General features: G+C 40.5%; 1 protein-coding gene across 4 annotated transcripts in view; it reads left to right on the top strand.

The window, feature by feature from the left end:
- The window catches only part of gabrb3 (gamma-aminobutyric acid type A receptor subunit beta3), a 37,253-nt gene extending 21,502 nt beyond the window's left edge, over nucleotides 1-15,751 (top strand). Inside the window, exons 6-11 of one of the 4 annotated variants that reach the window (XM_028588203.1) lie at nucleotides 987-1,124; nucleotides 4,208-4,360; nucleotides 9,934-10,178; nucleotides 12,471-12,551; nucleotides 13,476-13,793; nucleotides 13,930-15,751. In XM_028588203.1, coding sequence (XP_028444004.1) covers nucleotides 987-1,124; nucleotides 4,208-4,360; nucleotides 9,934-10,178; nucleotides 12,471-12,551; nucleotides 13,476-13,793; nucleotides 13,930-14,022 — 1,028 coding nt within the window. In that variant the 3' untranslated portion in view covers nucleotides 14,023-15,751. Of the gene's footprint in view, nucleotides 1-986; nucleotides 1,125-4,207; nucleotides 4,361-9,933; nucleotides 10,179-12,470; nucleotides 12,552-13,475 lie in introns of all 4 variants that reach the window. The other 3 variants (XM_028588206.1, XM_028588205.1, XM_028588207.1) reach the window with 3 other exon arrangements.
- Nucleotides 15,752-17,534: the final 1,783 nt, after the last annotated feature.

Genomic DNA, 17,534 nt, shown 5'->3' with positions numbered 1-17,534 from the left:
CGACTGCGGAATTGCTTTCGATTTATTAAGCTGTCGTATCTCAACGAGATTGCTTGCTTCACCCTCTCAGGTTAGAGCTACTGTGTCCATCCAGAAGGGTTTGAAGCAGACAGTGATTTCCAAAGTAGAGCACAGTAATAATTACTCCAACTTCATCAGTCTTGATGACATGTTTGGCTGTCTGTGCTGCCATAAAACTACGACAGTTATGGATTCCATGCGTGTGGAATAAGTCTGTCTGCCTGCAGTGACACACACTCCCAAGAAGATTTACATCTCATGCAATCAGCACTTACAGCCAGCCGAGTCCATGTGATTCATAGCACTTACTGTAAATCAACTGTAGCTATTAGGCCCCCATATTTCACTTAAGCAAATAAAAATACATAATTAATTTTAGCTTTCACACAAAATGAGACAGCTGCACTTTTCCACTCATAGGAGTCATGCTGCGTTCTATTATTCTCAACAAACCGACTCGGCCCTCGCATATGAGGTCACTTCCACGCTTCAAGCGTTCTGATATGTTTTGCGCATCCGAGTTGGAGAAATTTTTTTGTGTGTGTGCGCGCGCTAGCAACGCTTGCCACGTTTAACAACTCCCGTTTGAAACAAGTCTTCATTCAATATTGCACTCACGACAAGACCGATTCCCATACCCACAGGCAGTTATCCAGACGCAGTAAAGTATTGCAATAATATGAGTGATTGAAATCGTCATTTAAATAACCAAAGCGGTCCAAAAAACAATGAAAATAATTCATACTTAAAGTCACACAGGGCGCAGCCATCTGGGATTCCGTAACGGAATTGTTGCTCAGTGTCCTCTGAGTTCGACCGAGCGGGAAAGTTCGTCGTCCAAGTAAAGGGGGTGTGTTGGTGCATGTTGCTAGGCAACGTCCTGTCTTTCTCGTCGGAACTCCGACACAGATAGATAATCAAACGCAGAATCACACCTTGCATGTTTCCTGTGTCCCTGTTTGCAGATGGTTACACAACAGATGATATAGAGTTCTATTGGAAAGGAGGAGACACTGCTGTGACCGGGGTGACACGCATCGAGCTCCCTCAGTTCTCCATCGTCGACTACAAACTGGTTTCCAGGAACGTGGTCTTTTCCACAGGTGAGTTCACAGTAATTCTGTCCACATGCAGTATAATTGTTTCAGATACTCTTTTACTAAAAACTCAAATCCCCCCCTGCACTAGTCTTCATGGTCAATTTCATGCCTTTAAAGGAGCTCTGAAGTACTTCTCCATAACATTAAATATTCATGACTAAATACGCCACATCAAGTTAAAAACGTTTAGGTGTTATTTATGAAATGTTTCAAACACTCAGCTAAGCTGCTTTACCAGGACTATGTGGCTGTGGTTTTGTCAGACTGGATTGACCAAACAACCAAACATTTCAACCGATTTTAATTCTGAATCCTGATTGGTGCACAGAGGTACTTAACATCACCTTCTTCCAGCTGAGCGACAACCACTTTAAACCAGTGAGAAAGAGACAATCTAGGGCTGACCTTATTTTAAATAAGTTATTACATACAATGCATTACCCCAAAAATCGCCCATGCAATAAGAAAAAGTAATCCTCAGACGGATAACCCTGTTTGGTGTGTGTGTGTGAATGTGTAGGTGCGGCGGTGTTGTGTGTGCGGAGGAGCTCAACAGAGAGACAAACTTAGTTTGGGTTCTTGCCTGCTTGCTTTTTGTGCATGATAAAACATTTTTTAAATACATTTAAAAAATGTAGGCTCTGCTACGTTCTTACAGTATCTCACAAAAGTGAGTACACCCCTCACATTTTAGTAAATATTTCATTATATCTTTTAATGGGACAACACTGAAGTAATGACACTTTGCTACAATGTAAAGTATTAAGTGTACAGCTTGTATAACAGTGTAAATGTGCTGTCCCCTCAAAATAACTCAAAACACAGCCATTAATGTCTAAACCGCTGGCAACAAAAGTCAGTACACCCCTATGTTAAATTCCCATAGAGGCAGGCAGATTTTTATTTTTAAAGGCCAGTGATTTCATAGATCCAGGATACTATGCATCCTGATAAAGTTCCCTTGGCCTTTGGAATTAAAATAGCCCCCCCACATCGTCACATACCCTTCACCATACCTAGAGATTGGCATGGTTTTTATGTCGGTTAGCCTAATAGCTGGTTTGATTTGCATTGAGAGATGATTTTATGGAAAGTACCCCATGCCAAAAATGTTTCTTTCAAGAAATGCCTTGCAAGTTCCAATCTCGAAGATCTCCATTTCCTTCTCTTTGGTAATTGCAGGTGTGTCTTTGTGTCTTGTGATCTCACTTAACCTGACGCACCAAATGGTTTGTTACACAGAACCATCTGAGAATTCGTCATTGGAAACTGTTTAATAAAGTGCAGGCACTTTCAAAAAAAATCCTGGCAGGTGATTGGATGAACCATCTGTCTATCACGTCCGCCATTGTTGTTTTGAACGAACAGTCGCGGCCGTCGCACACACCCCCGCCCATAGATGCCAGGATCTTCTCACCGGATGCTGATTGGTTCGATCCTCTGCTGTTCGGACACAAACGCATTACTTGAATCCTGACAAGATAGATTTTCATGTTATATGTGAACTGCTGCCATGCACGGTAACTTGTCACTACCCTCTCTGGCAGACCGGCCGCTGCTGGGTGATGGAAAATGCGTCACTAACTGTTTTGCACTTGTGATTTTTCACGAGAATATCGCCACAGGCACTCGGTTTGTAATACTGCAAGGGCTTTCATCAGCGGGCCATAGGCTCAATCTCATTTGGCGATAGATAGTTACGTTACAGACATTCATTTAAATGAAAATCTTCATGATTATTACTTTAAAGTTTCACATGAGGCACCCAAATATCAGTGGATCTCCTGTACTTTGTTTTCCTGCAAGAGTCCGTGTGCACATTCGGCTTTCCTAATTACAAGGATTTGCATCATACCGTGACCTCTCTCACTGCAACACCAGAAGTGGGAATAATAATTCAAGCTCTTGATAAAAGAATAGGGGGGGATGTACTTACAGTAATATAATGTATTCATGAGGCAGAGACAGCATGAAATATTCTCTTGTAATAAGAAAAAAACTCAGAGGCACCAGAACAGTGATTTGTAGGATAATGTAGGATGGAAATTGTCCGAACATTTCTGAGAAGATAATACAGAGAGGGTTATTAGAGCACATTACAATCAGGGTCAAATCTTGATGCTAACACACTCCAAGGGCTGTCTACACATGCTTTTTAACCTTAGAAAGTCTTAAATCCGCTGAAGTACTGTGTTCTAGGTCTTTAAACCGGTCTTAATTTTCCTATGTCCATGTAATGCTACCTCTAATGCTCATTGAATTTTTTTAATTCTGCAGTTGTAGTTCTTTCTTTCGCCAGTCCAAATATAATTTGCTATATTACACTACAAATGAGACCAACATAATAATAATTTATACTTTATTAATCCCGCAAGGGAAATTACAATGTTTTCCTTCTGTTGTTAGAATACACATTACACACAGGACTCCAGTCATATAATGCCAATGAGGAAATTGGGGAATTGGTTCAGACAATGTTTCCAGGCTCTGACATCTGACTTTGTTTTTAATGTTGTGGTCTTAAAAAGTCTTAAATTTGACTTGGTGAAACCTGCAGAAACCCTTATTATAGGGCAACAATGTGGCCTAGTGTTTACAGAGCAGGTTTTCGGACTACAGTTTCAGCTACTATCTAATAAACAGTCTTGTGTCTTGTTCAGGTGTAAATGAGCGAGAAACTCACATTAATGGCAATAGCTGATTTAGCTTAACTTTATCTTAAATATTATCTTTGCATAAAGACTGGACAGCTAGTCTGGCTCTGTCCAAAGGTAACAAAATCTGCCTCCCAACATCTCAGAGAAATGCTAGCGGTTTCCCCCCTGTTGTGTCAAACTGTTCCTTTAACATTGTATGTGTGTGAAAACCGTTTTACATTTTGCTCTGTATTGTGGTGTTTGCACACACATAATCTCAAGGCTAACATCATAAAATGCTTTGCAATTTGCACCACGCTTGCTTGTTTCCATGGTGATGAAACCAGTTTGTGAGGCCATCGCCATAGGAACCAAAACAAAGTGCGAGACATCCCCTCGTCGCTTTTGAATTAAAAAGGGCTTTTTCCTTTTGGCTGTGTTTCCCTGCAGGTGCCTACCCTCGACTGTCTCTGAGCTTCAAGCTGAAGCGAAACATCGGATACTTCATCCTGCAGACGTACATGCCCTCCATCCTCATCACCATCCTATCCTGGGTGTCGTTCTGGATAAATTATGACGCCTCGGCTGCCAGAGTTGCATTAGGTATGATGTGTGCAGTAGATTGATCTCAGTTCTGTCGCTTCACCTTCAGTCGGATGTCTTTTGTGTTTGATAGTGTGGGGCTGCAGGCTGGTGAGCAGTGACCACCTCTGTCCCAAAGCTAAAAAACAGACAGAACACGTTTAAACTATGACATCATTAAAGTGGAGACTTGACTTGACTCTTGACAGAGAATGATTTTGGTGAATGTGGCTGTCGGAGGAGTTTCTGTGAATCAAGGAACACTTCAGAAGTTCAGAAATTAAGAAAACAAAAACTAATTAAACCCATATGATGTGATGCTACAGATTCTCCACAACAAGGTTTTACATTTTGTCCAATCCAGTCATTTAAGCACTGTTTGCATTTACCACGCACAGTGCCAACCCCAAATGTTTCAGGCTTTCGGTGTGCAGGCTTAATGATCGTCACGGTCCAGCCTGTTTAAAACAGGTGGGTAGGATCAGGTGCAATCAATTAAAACAAATTAGACACAGAGCCAATCTCAGAGGAACACTTTACACTCTTACTTTTTTTCCTACTTTTATTTTTAACTTGTTGCAAAGTTGCAGAGTTTTTCCCCAATGGAGGCTCATTTTTCTGCTTCAACTCTACTTTTCTCCTCAGAATATGACTCGGACACTTTCCTCTCTTTCCTAAAACACTTAACACTATCTCACTCACTCAGGTAGTAATGGACAGATTAACAGATGAGATGCAATGGGAGGTCATGAATTAGTTCTGAATGGACGGCTACCGAGCAGAAACTGGGTTGTTTTGTGAGATGTATTTATGAGTGATTGCCTCTCTTCCCTCTCAGAGAGATTGTAAAGGTGATTGAGCGGTTGTTAGAAGATCATGTCAAGTTCATGTAATTTACCGTGCTGGGACCTGAGAGGATAATAGGTGGGATGTTGTCGGCCAGAGAGGACATAAACAGGGGATCTGAATTTTCCAATTTTATTTGTTTCTAAAACTGTCTTTCCTTTTCACAGTTAGTGTGGAGTCTCAGAAGGGTATGTAGCAAAGTGAGGACTAGGATTAATTTAAACATTACATTATTACATTATTTGACTCCAGATTTAGAAAAAAGTTCACCATGCATTTTAGGCCACAGTGTTTAGAGTTAAAGCTGCACTAATAAACACTTTTATATTAACAATGGATCAAATGGGGTAACCTTTAGCTCACCCAGTAGAGTGAGTGCTCCATATAGGCTGAGTCCTTGGCAGCGGCTAGGGCCAAATCCGACCCATGGTCCTTTGCTGCGTGTCATCCCCCCCCCTCTCCACCCTTTCCTGTCATCCTTCAGCTGCTCTATAAATTAAAAAGTAATAAAAGCCCCCACAAAGAATTACACCAAAAACATTAATCAAATGATGTGCGTAATGTGAAAGGTGTTGCTTGTGACAAATCCACAGAGAATTATCACCCCAGTCTGAAGTCCCCCTGAACTCTGTCACTTTTTAGTTAATTGTTTTGTTTTATGGCCTGCAACTTTAATATTTTGGTGTGGTCTCACGGCTCTCTTTGTTAGGTGTCCCGGTCGGTTCTTTGAATTGTTAGTCTTGCCCCTTCCTAGAGAGGCACCAGCAATATTTTGATAAAAAAAAAAAATGTTATATCGCAAGCTAAACTTTGAGGATGTTCGCTAGGGAGTAGTCTACATCGACGATGTTTCATTTCCAGGATTGTTCCGGTGCCGCCAGATGTCCCGAATTTTCCTCTATCTTTGTGTTGCCGTTCTAACCTCCGGTGGATTTGTGAGGACTATGGTTAACTGCTCCTCAGATCTCTGCAGGGTAAATCCAGACAGCTAGCTAGACTATCTGTCCAATCTGAGTTTTCTGTTGCATGACTAAAACTACTTTTGAACGTACACATGTTCCACCAAAACAAGTTCCTTCCCGAGGCTATTTTGCAGAGGCACCATGGCTCCATCCGGCGCTTAGCACCGCCCATGACCATTGTGATTGGTTTAAAGACATGCCAATAAACCAGAGCACGTTTTTCTCCCATCCTGGAATGCTGTGTGGACTAGCCAGACCCTCCTCTGCAGCACTGTTGATGAAGGTCTGGCAATGAGACACTAGTTAGGGAGCTATTTTCCTCCTGTCAGCTCAGCGCCAAACAGGGAGTCATACATTATGACTGCATTTTAATGTAGGCAAAGTTTGTGTGCACCCTCTTGTTTGAAGTTTAGCCTCCTTTATTAAATGGAAAACAGGATTTGTAGAAAAGCATTTATATTACTCAAATGAAGTGAAAAGTCATTGTTTTGATATCGAGACCACAACCAAGGTATGGTATCAGCAAGGTTCAAAATTGGCACCATCTACTAGCCAAATGCTGGTAAAATATGTAAGTGGTTGGTAGATTTGCCTCACTCACCAGCCAAAAAAGCAATGGCAATCTATTGAGTGGCTGGTCAAATTTGAACATTCACTAGCCATTTGGCTAGTGGACGAAAAATTAAATTTTGAACTCCGCGTATCAGCACTATCGTAAAAAGAAGAAAAGGATTGTGTGACATTACACTCAATGATCAAGACAGTTAACTTTCATCCATTTTAAATGCATGCAGAGCACTATTGGTGACTTCTTCCCACACTTATTTCATACATACTGTGTGTGAATAGATAAATATCAGATTCAGAATGAATGTTTTCCTTTCAGTCTGCTCTGTAGTGTAATAGGAGACTGGACTGGATCTAAGACTCTTTCCACTGGTCTCCGGGACTGAAACAAAGACGAGGCTCTGTTCGCCACAGGAAAACACCCTACCATCCCTGACTGCATTGATCTTTGCCTTAATGGATATCCTCATTCAGCATCTAGCGTTACGTTGTAAGGAAGAGCACATTATTGCAGCCTTCATTACATCCCGGTCGCGTAGTCATTCACTGAGACTATGTAGAACATTTTGAGCAGCTATAGTTAGAAGCACCTCGGCAGGGTCAGACCTGCTGTAACGCTGCCACATTGAGAAGACCACGGTCTGTCACACTGAGATCAATGCAGCATTTACGCTTACTGTAGGCTACTATCCAAATTCAATCACTCCCTATGTGATGATTCAGTGTATGTTTCCATTCTCTCTGCCATTATGGTGCTTTGAGAATCCTGAGGTAAACTACATTTTCAGAGATACCTACCAGGCGTCCTATATTGGCAGGGGGAAATGAAGTGTGGCATTAAGAAGTCTTGGAATCTCATTGCGGCTGCGTGGTGTATAGACTAAGTACATCCGGTTATTGACACTTTGCTAAGTCATGGTGGCAAATATATCATCAAAATTCTTGATTTTGAAACAATGCATCCTGGATATCAGAGATATCAGCTGGCTTCTCATTTTTAGCCGGCGGCGACCACCGATTTTCCCGGCTAAAAACGACAACTGTCACTGGAAGATTTTATCAGCTGTAGCTAGCGCCCTAATTAAGCTAATGTTAGCTGCATGAGTTTACTGACAACACCGTCTCCAGTTGCTTATATAAATGTGTCTTGCTAACTCGTATTCAGTTAGAATCGTGTAAAAAGGGGTCTTCAGTTAACTATATGGCTACATACATGATATCATGCTTAAAGACTGAAGCCAAAGCTACATGTTCCAGGCAAAAAGTCAGCATCCTCGCCAGTGGATCCATGTCGAAGACGTGGAAATCAAGAAACAGCATTGTTCTGGCGTGTACTGTAGCGCTAGTTAGTCCAAGTATTATAAGTATGATAACAAAACATGTAACATCACATTATTATATTTAATATTAGCCTATACATATTTTGTTATATATATATATATACTTTGTATGTAGGTTGTACATTTTATTCTACTCTTGTATACATGTACATTATTTTCATTCCTCTATATAAGTATATATTTTTTCCATACTGGTATTTTGATCTTTTGTTATCTTATTTTATCTTATGTAATATTTCTAGTATATTTCTTGTATTTTCTGACAGAGTAATTTCCCAGTTTGGGATTAATAAAGTCTATCTATCCATCTATCTATTATTTAATTTCAATATAACCTTGTTTGCTTAGTTTACATACATGTTTGTGTTTTCAAATAGTATATTTATTACTTTTAATGTTAAAGGATAGCCCCACGCACATTTATTTAACAAGTGAAAAAAATAATCAAAAGCTCGACAGACGTCCCTAGTTACGGTTGCTAAAGCTATGATTGGACGTTATCATCATCTACGAGATGTCATCAGTGGCTATCATTTGGTAATCTTTCCCTGTACTTTTAGCTGATGTAATGTCAAAGACAGCAGCATTAAAGTCTGCAGTACTGCACTGAAAATAATTCGGGGATTTGTTGAGTAACCCTCTCCTCCTGAGCTCTGAGTCTCTTTGGATTCTTGCTCTTCCCTTTGTTCTGCAGAAATCAATGCCACAAACCCACAGTGCTCTTCACACCCACACACATCCAGCACTGTACGGTGCAACACTTTTGGTTTAATTATATAAGTCAGAGTCGACAGAAATAGAGACAGCGTCCAGGTTGGTGAGCCATCCAGGAGACACAAACACAACACCGACACATTTAATGTTGATGGTGCACCTTATCCAGAGAATTACTACACTGCTGTTTGTTGTGTCTTCGCTGAGTCTGTTCACTTGTTGTACTGTATGTTACATGATGGTCATATAGTGGAGCGTTTTGTGCTTATCCAAACTAAAGAAATTCAAACTTGTTTAGAATAGGCATCAGGAACTTTCCTCTTCAAGGTTTTCAAGGCTTTTAACGGTTTAACGTATCTTATAATCAGGTTTGATGGAAATGTTTGTACCTGCAGCTGATGAAAATGACCTTGACAGAACAATACAATTCTCTCTCTTAATAAGAGGGATTGCTCCGCTGCCGTTGGAAATTACGCCAGATGTCCTTCTTTTCGGACTGATGTCCGTCCCCTTCCTCTTCCTTTGTGTTTGTACTGCTCCTCAGATCTCTGCAGGGTAAATCCAGACAGCTAGCTAGACTATCTGTCCAATCTGAGTTTTCTGTTGCACGACTAAAACTACTTTTGAACGTCCACATGTTCCACCAAAACAAGTTCCTTCCTGAGACTATTTAGCAGAGGCACCGTGGCTCTGATCGGCGCTTAGCGCCGCCTAAGATGATTGTGATTGGTTTAAAGAAATGCCAATAAACTAGAGCACGTTTTTCTCCCATCCTGGAATCATGTGTGGACTAGCCAGACCCTACTCCGCAGCGCTGTGGAGGAAGGTCTGGCAGTGAGACTAATACAGTAGCACTCTTAAGAGTATACCTTCTTTTTAGCCCCTGTACTGCTACACAAATTGATTTTTTATTAGTTTTAATTAAACAATATCAAATTTAATATAGCTCAGTCAATACAAGTTAGTTAAACAAACACGCTCCCATGTGTTTTTAGAAAACTGGGTCTGGATAATTTGCTTATGATCTAAGGAAGTTTAGGAAGTTGTTTAAAAAACTGCATTTGTGTTCTTTCATGACCATGCAGGTTGTATTTGAGGTTAGTTGTGTTTTGTTGTTTTTTTTATTTGCAACTTGGTGATTTTTTATTTCTTTTTTTGCTTACAGGGATCACCACTGTCCTCACCATGACAACCATCAACACGCATTTAAGAGAGACTCTGCCCAAGATCCCCTACGTCAAAGCTATAGACATGTACCTGATGGGCTGCTTTGTGTTTGTCTTCCTGGCTCTGCTGGAGTACGCCTTCGTCAACTACATCTTCTTTGGAAGAGGACCTCAGATGCAGAAGAAGATGGCTGAGAAGGCACAGAAGGCAAATAATGAGCGAGATAAATTTGATGGACCCAAGGTGAGAATCATTTCCAAAAGCTCCAGAGAATTAGATTTGGTTAGATAGACTTTATTGATCCCAATAATGGGCAATCCCAATGGGCAATTTCAGTGCTAAAGCAGCACATATAAGAGATAATAAATAAAATAGAATACAAGAACCACTATTTAACAAATTACACAGGAAAGAATGTACAAACGTATATACAAGTGGTGAATAAAACAAATCATCAAAGAATCAAGTTACACTCATTATTTCCTATAGATAAGCTGGGAGGTTCAGAACAACGGGGGTTTTAGTTTTTAACTAAATTCACTAGTCGTAAGTCTGTGGATGACAGTAATGCAATGTCAGCCTTTACTAACTTACTCCAACAAGTAGGAGAAACCAAGATGAGTAGCATGTATGTAGATAATGGGGTTCACAATCTCTGAATCGAACATTGATCAAAACAAACTTTCGATTTCGACTGTCAAAATAAAGAGCAGGATCGCAATTCCCTCAATATTGTTTTCTCTCTCCACTACTTGCGCACGTGCACTGAAAAAAAAACAGACACAATGTAGCTTAAAGTGGCTATTTCTAACTTTCAGTTTGTGTTGATTCTAGCGGCCGCTTTGGACAAAAGCGGTAGTGTTTTTACCAGAGCTGCTGTCTGACAGTGCCGTGTTACCCACTGTAGATTACTGAGTTAGAGTTACGGGGAGGTCATATACAGTAGTTGCAATTAATATTTTTCTCAGACAGAAAATTTACAATAAAAGAATACGTTACAGATGCATCATTGCATTTTTAAGTGTTGCATACGGTAACGTTTTTTGGATGTATTGTGAGCTAAACCGGGTAACACTGTCACTGTGTCATGAGCCAAAGCATTGAGTGATTGCTGTAGCAACAAACGTAATAACTTATATAGCGCATTTCATGAAACCCAAGGACATTTTACACAAGTACAGGGGTACAAGGGAGAATAAAATAGTAGGCCAACACAATCACGGACTAAAAGGAATAACACGTCCACGCTAAATGGAAAGGGGACGTCATTTAATGTTGGCTACTGACATATAACCACATCACGCATTGTAAAGTTATTTTATGAATTAAATAGATTTTTATAAATACCTGAGGGCCAATTCAGGGATGTTTTTGAATCATTTACAATCCCGTAATTGTCTCCATCTGTTAAAGCCCGACCGAGTGTGGCTCACGTTATCACCCGTCTTCTTTCACTTTCCCTTTGAGCTTTTAGTTATTCTTCGTTTAATTTCTTCTTTCCTGTGATGGCCCTGCCCCAGTATCAGCCATAACTACAGCAGATAACTTCTAACATAACCTTAAAATACAATTAGGCCTATATAAAGAAAGTTCCTGTTACCTTTTACCTGGCTGGATACTTACTAACACAGGCTTTTCCGGTGTTACAAAGAAAACTGTGACCCGTCACAATGTGTGACTGTAGCGCCGTCTACCTGTCACAAATCATTTTCTGACTTTGCGGGAAAAATTGGACCTGGGCACAGGCATTAATAAAAACTATATAAAAATAGCATAGTTAGTTAGTCTCGTTTGCTGTTACAGGTCATTTATGATCATCAGATGAAAAATTACAGTTTCAGAAACATTAAAAAGTTACATATAATCACTTTAACGGCCGGTAGCATGCAGCTAAAGACACAGGGTAACGTTAGCTTAGCGTTAGCCTGCAGCTGCTCTTTCCCAGACACCATGGCCACTGCCAGTGGCGGGGATAACAGAGAGACAACAGAACTGAAAAAAGGCAACATTTTGCCTTCCAGTGAGTGATTATGGAAACAAACAATGAAGGTAAAGCATGTGGGCTCCAACGGTACTCCATGGTGCATTTATGTGCACCTTGTTAAACTAATGGTGTATCAATTGCGCGTCACTCATTTTGAAAGACCCAAACTGTTGTTGTAAAGTAACCTTCTCCCATCTAGGGGCTTTGTAAGTGGCATTGCGGTCAGTCCTGAAAAGAAAATGTTTAAATCAGAAATTGAATCGGAACCTTAAAATTGAGGGTCAAATCGAATTGTGGATTTTGAGAATCATAACACCCCTAGTAGATAACTGTTGTTGTTACGTCCATATATATAGTATAATTATATGTAATGAATTGTCAACACTGGATTTATCCGGTCCATACAGTTGAACAACTTTGTGTGTCCCCCATCGTCCTCTCTGAGGCGTTTGTGCCCGCTGGGATTCTCAGCCTCCTGATTGTTAGGCTAGCTAACACCTGACCAATGCACAGACAAAAGGGGGGTTTCTGTTTGTGTTTCTCCTGGCTAGTCCCTTCTGGAAGGAGGCAATTGCAAGTCTTCGTCTGTTAAACTATCCAATCAGGTACAAGGACGCCGTCACTCACAGAGGGTGAGTGTCTTTCACTGCCTGTTGTATCACATCTGTGAAACTTCCACTGAAACTGAAACCTTACATTCCCTTCTCCTCTGTGGTGTTTTACTGTGTTTTATTGTCTTTATGCGTTATGGCCCTGATATCATGTACAGTTAATGCAAGCCACTCTATAATGAACATAGACAAATCATACAACACAACATTAGGGCTGCAACTCACCATTATTTTCATTGTCGATTAATCTGTCAGTTATTTTCTCGATTAATCCATTAGTTCTTTGGTCGATACTGTCAGAAAATGGTAAAATATGGCGATCAGTGTTTCCCAAAGCCCAAGATGACGTCCTCAAATGTCTTGTTTTGTCCACAACTCAAAGATATTCAGTTTACTGTCCCAGAGGAGAGAAGAAACTAGAACATATATTTAAGAAGCTGGAATCAGAGAAGCTTTTACTTTTTTTCATAAACAAATGACTCTGATCGATGAATCGATTAATCTTTGCAGCTCTAAGATTGGAATAAGACCGGTTTCTGTCACTTGTTTGAACAGACGTTGACAGAGTGAGAAAATAAATATTCACCTCCTCTCATGTCTTGTAACCATATTTTTGTTATATGACTGTGTACATATTGTGCCTCTATTTTTGCCACATAGGTCTGAATGATTTATGAATGTTTTTATGTTGGGGAGCAGTAGCTGTCATGACATTAATATTAGTGCCATCCAGTCCAACCTTGAGCTGATTTGAGAGAAGTGATTTAACTTTGGGACAGGAAAGCTACTTTTGAAGGCCGCTCTCCGTTTCCCCGGCTGTAATCTGTCAGCCTGCTGGAAGACGCCGGCCCCGGGGCCTGACACGTGCTGCACATGTGTCATCAGTCACCCAGGCGTCAGCCCTGCAGCCCATTTTTAACACCGCTGCCGTCTGTCTGTGCCTAGGTCGACTCCCGGGGGAACATTTTGCTGACAACCTTGGAGATCCACAACGAGGTGGGAGGGAATGAAATCACAACCACGGTGAGCGAGACCCACAACTCCTCCTCCACGGCGTTGGACCACTCGGGGGTCCAGTACAGGAAGCCGAGCGGGCCGCGAGAGTCGGCCCGCCTCAGTACGGACAGGAACGCGCACGGAAAGAAAAGCCGTCTGCGGAGGCGATCCTCGCAGCTCAAAATCAAAATCCCAGACCTCACCGATGTGAACACCATCGACAGATGGTCACGGATAATATTCCCCTTCAGCTTCTGCCTCTTCAACGTAATCTACTGGTTTTACTATGTCAATTAATGCAATGATGTTTTTTAAACCACTGTCTGTCTCTGTCTTTTCTGACTTCTTTAAGTGAAGAACATAATGTGGAGAAAACCTTTTTTTTTGTTTTTTTTTATCACAGCGTGCAGACTCCGAGAGTGTGCATCTGTATGTGCACAGTCACAAGGAATTATCTACAGAACTTGTATTTTACAAAGACTTTGATGAACTGTAAAGTACTCTCTGCTCTGACTCCTGTGAAGAGCTGGGACATTGGATCTCGTGGGGTGAGGCGCAGACTCTGTGCCGTGTTGTATATCAAAAAGTGTATTTACACTGCTTTAGGTCAGTTATTACAAACGCACCCAGAATTTCAGTATTAAATGTGGTCGCTGTAATACAATGTATTGCTAATGACAAGACACCTGTAATATTACAGTTGTCTTGTCAATCTGCACATGGACAAATAACGCTCATGTAAACACAGACCACACTCTGAGTTTATGATCCGAAATGATTTGTAATGAAACCAGACTTACAGGAATTGTTCAATGTTTTGGGAAATCCTTGTATTCCCTTTTGTTGCCGAGAGTGAGATGAGAAGATTGATACCACTCTTCTGTACGTGTGCTAAATAGGAAGTTATCGCCAGCAGCTAGTTAGCTTAGCATGAAGACTGCAAGCAGGGGGAAACAGCTAAACATATTAACTAAAATCTCAAACTATTTCTTTAATTAGCCTCAGAGTTGATGCTACCGACTGTTCACTGGTTGTTCTGAAGTGAAACTGCTGTGACCTCGCTCCTAGGATTAACAGAGGGTTCATACTGTTTTAAAGATCATTTATATAATAATAACTTTGATTTCAAAGCCCAGTTTTATTAACAAGAGAGTGGCTGATGGAATAAAATTGTCATTATCTCATTCACTGCCATTATTGACATATTTTGGCATTTTAGAAAGCTTTAATTTGCTTTCCTGCTGAGCTTTAAATGAGAAGATCAGTACCACTATAGTACAGTTAGCTTAGCATAAAGACTGGAAACGGGGAAAGAGTGAAAGTCAAAGATGAATTAGCCGCCTATCACATCTAAAGCTCACAAATAAACGTTTAATCCTATTTGTTTAATCCATACGTGAACAGAAATGTTCCTATTTCTCTTCACACATTGATTTCCACAACATTTCTGCATGTGTACAGATTGAACAAACCAGACATTTACATGCTCATTAGTGAGCTTTTTGGTGTTGGTAGGGGAATTCTGATAGCTTTGCACAGAGCCAGGCTAGCAGTTTTCCTTTGTTTACAGTCTTTATGCTAAGCTAGGCTAACCGGCTGCTGGTTGTAGCTTCATATTTATCAATCAAGTATCAGTCTTCTCATATTGCTCGACGAGAACGTGAATGAGAGTATTTCCCAAAATTTGGAACCATTTCTATAACATTTACAGTTACCCCTTTGCTATTGATTTTCACTTTTCCAAAAAAATGCCATGTAGCCAACATCAAGTGGGTATGTGTGACAAAAAAAAGAAGTTTCCCAGGCTTTTACAGAGAACATGTACAATATCTGATCAGTTTACACTATTTCACTCTTTTGTCACTATGCTTTCAGGACTGCTGTCGCACTTTTTTATTGGTTTTGTGAAACACGTATTCAATACAGCATAATTCACATGGCGACTTGCTTTTTTTCTTTACATGCATGTTATACTAAGGACCGAACGCAGACACATTTTTGCAGACATCTTATGTCAAATTTCGACCAACCTACACACCCAGATTTGTCAAACATTTAATGTACATGCTGTAACTGCACATTTTCTTCACTTGACATTAATGACATGTCTCTGTTGTCAGCAGTGTTTTGCTCAGTGATTTCTGGCCTCGCTGTTTTGTTTTGTTAGTCTTTACACAACATTATCGTTTCCTATTTGTGTTGTAAATATAAAACGCAATATCACAGCTTGTGATTATTTTCATTTTTTTCCTAAAAAATGTGAAATTCTATATAAGTGTAGAAAGAATTGGGGGGCGGGGGGTAAATAGTATCTCCCTAGCAACAACTGTTGGCATACACAGCACCATCTGCACCGCCTGGTTGAGCAACACGCTGCGCGTAGGAGTGACACCACCTGTCACAAGTCCACTCGGCTACTTTAAAATGGTTGTTAAGTACGTTTTGTATTTGCCCACAAAGTCTGGCTTTACTCTGCAGATATACATGTCTGCTGTTTGTCATATATATTATAAAGTATTGCTTATGACACATAATTGTAGTTGTAAGCAGATATCATCAATCAATCAGTTTTGTTTGTCACATAAAATCGTACAATACATTCTCATGAACGGGTTTTTATGATATCCTACGAAATCAGGCAACCGCTGGCTGTTCACGTGACAACCGGGCACATGACAGTTAAGTTTAGGGGTCTTTACAGTTACATTTAGCCGACGGTTACTGGGAGCCGGCTACAGAGCACCGCGAGGTTGCGGCCGTTTCAGTTGAGTTTAGCCGACCAAAGGTGGCTGTGGGGGGGTACAGGGCACCGCGAGCTGACGGTCCTTTCAGGGTCCGTGGCAGTTGAGTTTAGCCAACAAAAAGTGAGAACCATATGGCAACGGCAGTTAAGTTTAGGCACCAAAACGACTAGTTAAGATAAGAAAAAAGATTGTGGTTTGGATTCAAACACTCCTGGGACACAAACACGCGTTTCCTGGGTGAAAGTCTTGTTTTAACCGGGACGCAAACTCTGCTCCTCGACTTGAAAGTTTGTCTACACGGACCAGAGTGGCATAAAAACAGATAATGATTAATAACCCAGTAAAGCATGGCTATAATCATTTAATGAAACATAAAAAACATAAATAATTACTTTACAATGTGCATAAATGTGTTTGGAACATGTTTAGTTGGAAAGTTTTATTCTTAACCTTGGAAATATACTATAGTTAAAAAGAAATCTTAACTCAAGTTCCAAGGCTTCTTATGAAGAAGGAAGAAGTACTATTGATACATGAATACAAAAATTAGCAAAAATATCTGATTCCCCGTATAAGGATACATCAAACCTTTAAAGAATTAACCAAAAAATACTGAATGTCAGACTGGGTGCAAACAGGAGACTCAGAATGCAGAACTCCGACACACAGTAAGGCAGCTGTAGAAAAGGTAATCTGGGGACAGTAGCCAAGAAAACTAAGCAGAGGCTGGGTCAAAAAACAGGTAGCATGGTCAGAACAAACACTAGGAACACAGGGGAAAGGGCTGGAACACAAGACAATTAGACAGAGGTGCAGGACATTAGGGTGGGGCACATGATCCCACAAGGCGGGAAGGCAGACAAGGACCGAAAGAAAAGTTACCTGCAACAGAAACAAACGGTGAGTCTCAAAATAAAACGGGGAGTGAGCAAAATATGGTGAATGTGAAAGAAAACTAAAAACTAAACTAGAAACCTGACCAAGGAGCGGGAGCGACATTGTAAATGAATAAAAAGCATCTTATGAAAAAACAAACCTCTAATCATAACTATACAAATGTAATATATGTGTTTTTTCAATAAGTACCACTATACGGTAGTCGGATAGTGAGAGAATTTGATTTAATTAATTTTAGCAGGCGACAATAGGTGGCGGCTGTAAGTTACTATTCAAAAGAAGAAGAGTCATTTCCGGTCAGTGCATAACGTCCATGCACAATTTGAGACAACACTACCCTGTCATAATTTACACACTACACAAGTCC

Source organism: Perca flavescens, chromosome 9 (assembly GCF_004354835.1).
Source record: "Perca flavescens isolate YP-PL-M2 chromosome 9, PFLA_1.0, whole genome shotgun sequence".
NCBI classification, from domain to species: Eukaryota; Metazoa; Chordata; class Actinopteri; order Perciformes; family Percidae; genus Perca; species Perca flavescens.
The sequence above is the reverse complement of the archived record's forward strand: the minus strand, read 5'-3'. Positions and strand labels throughout refer to the sequence as shown.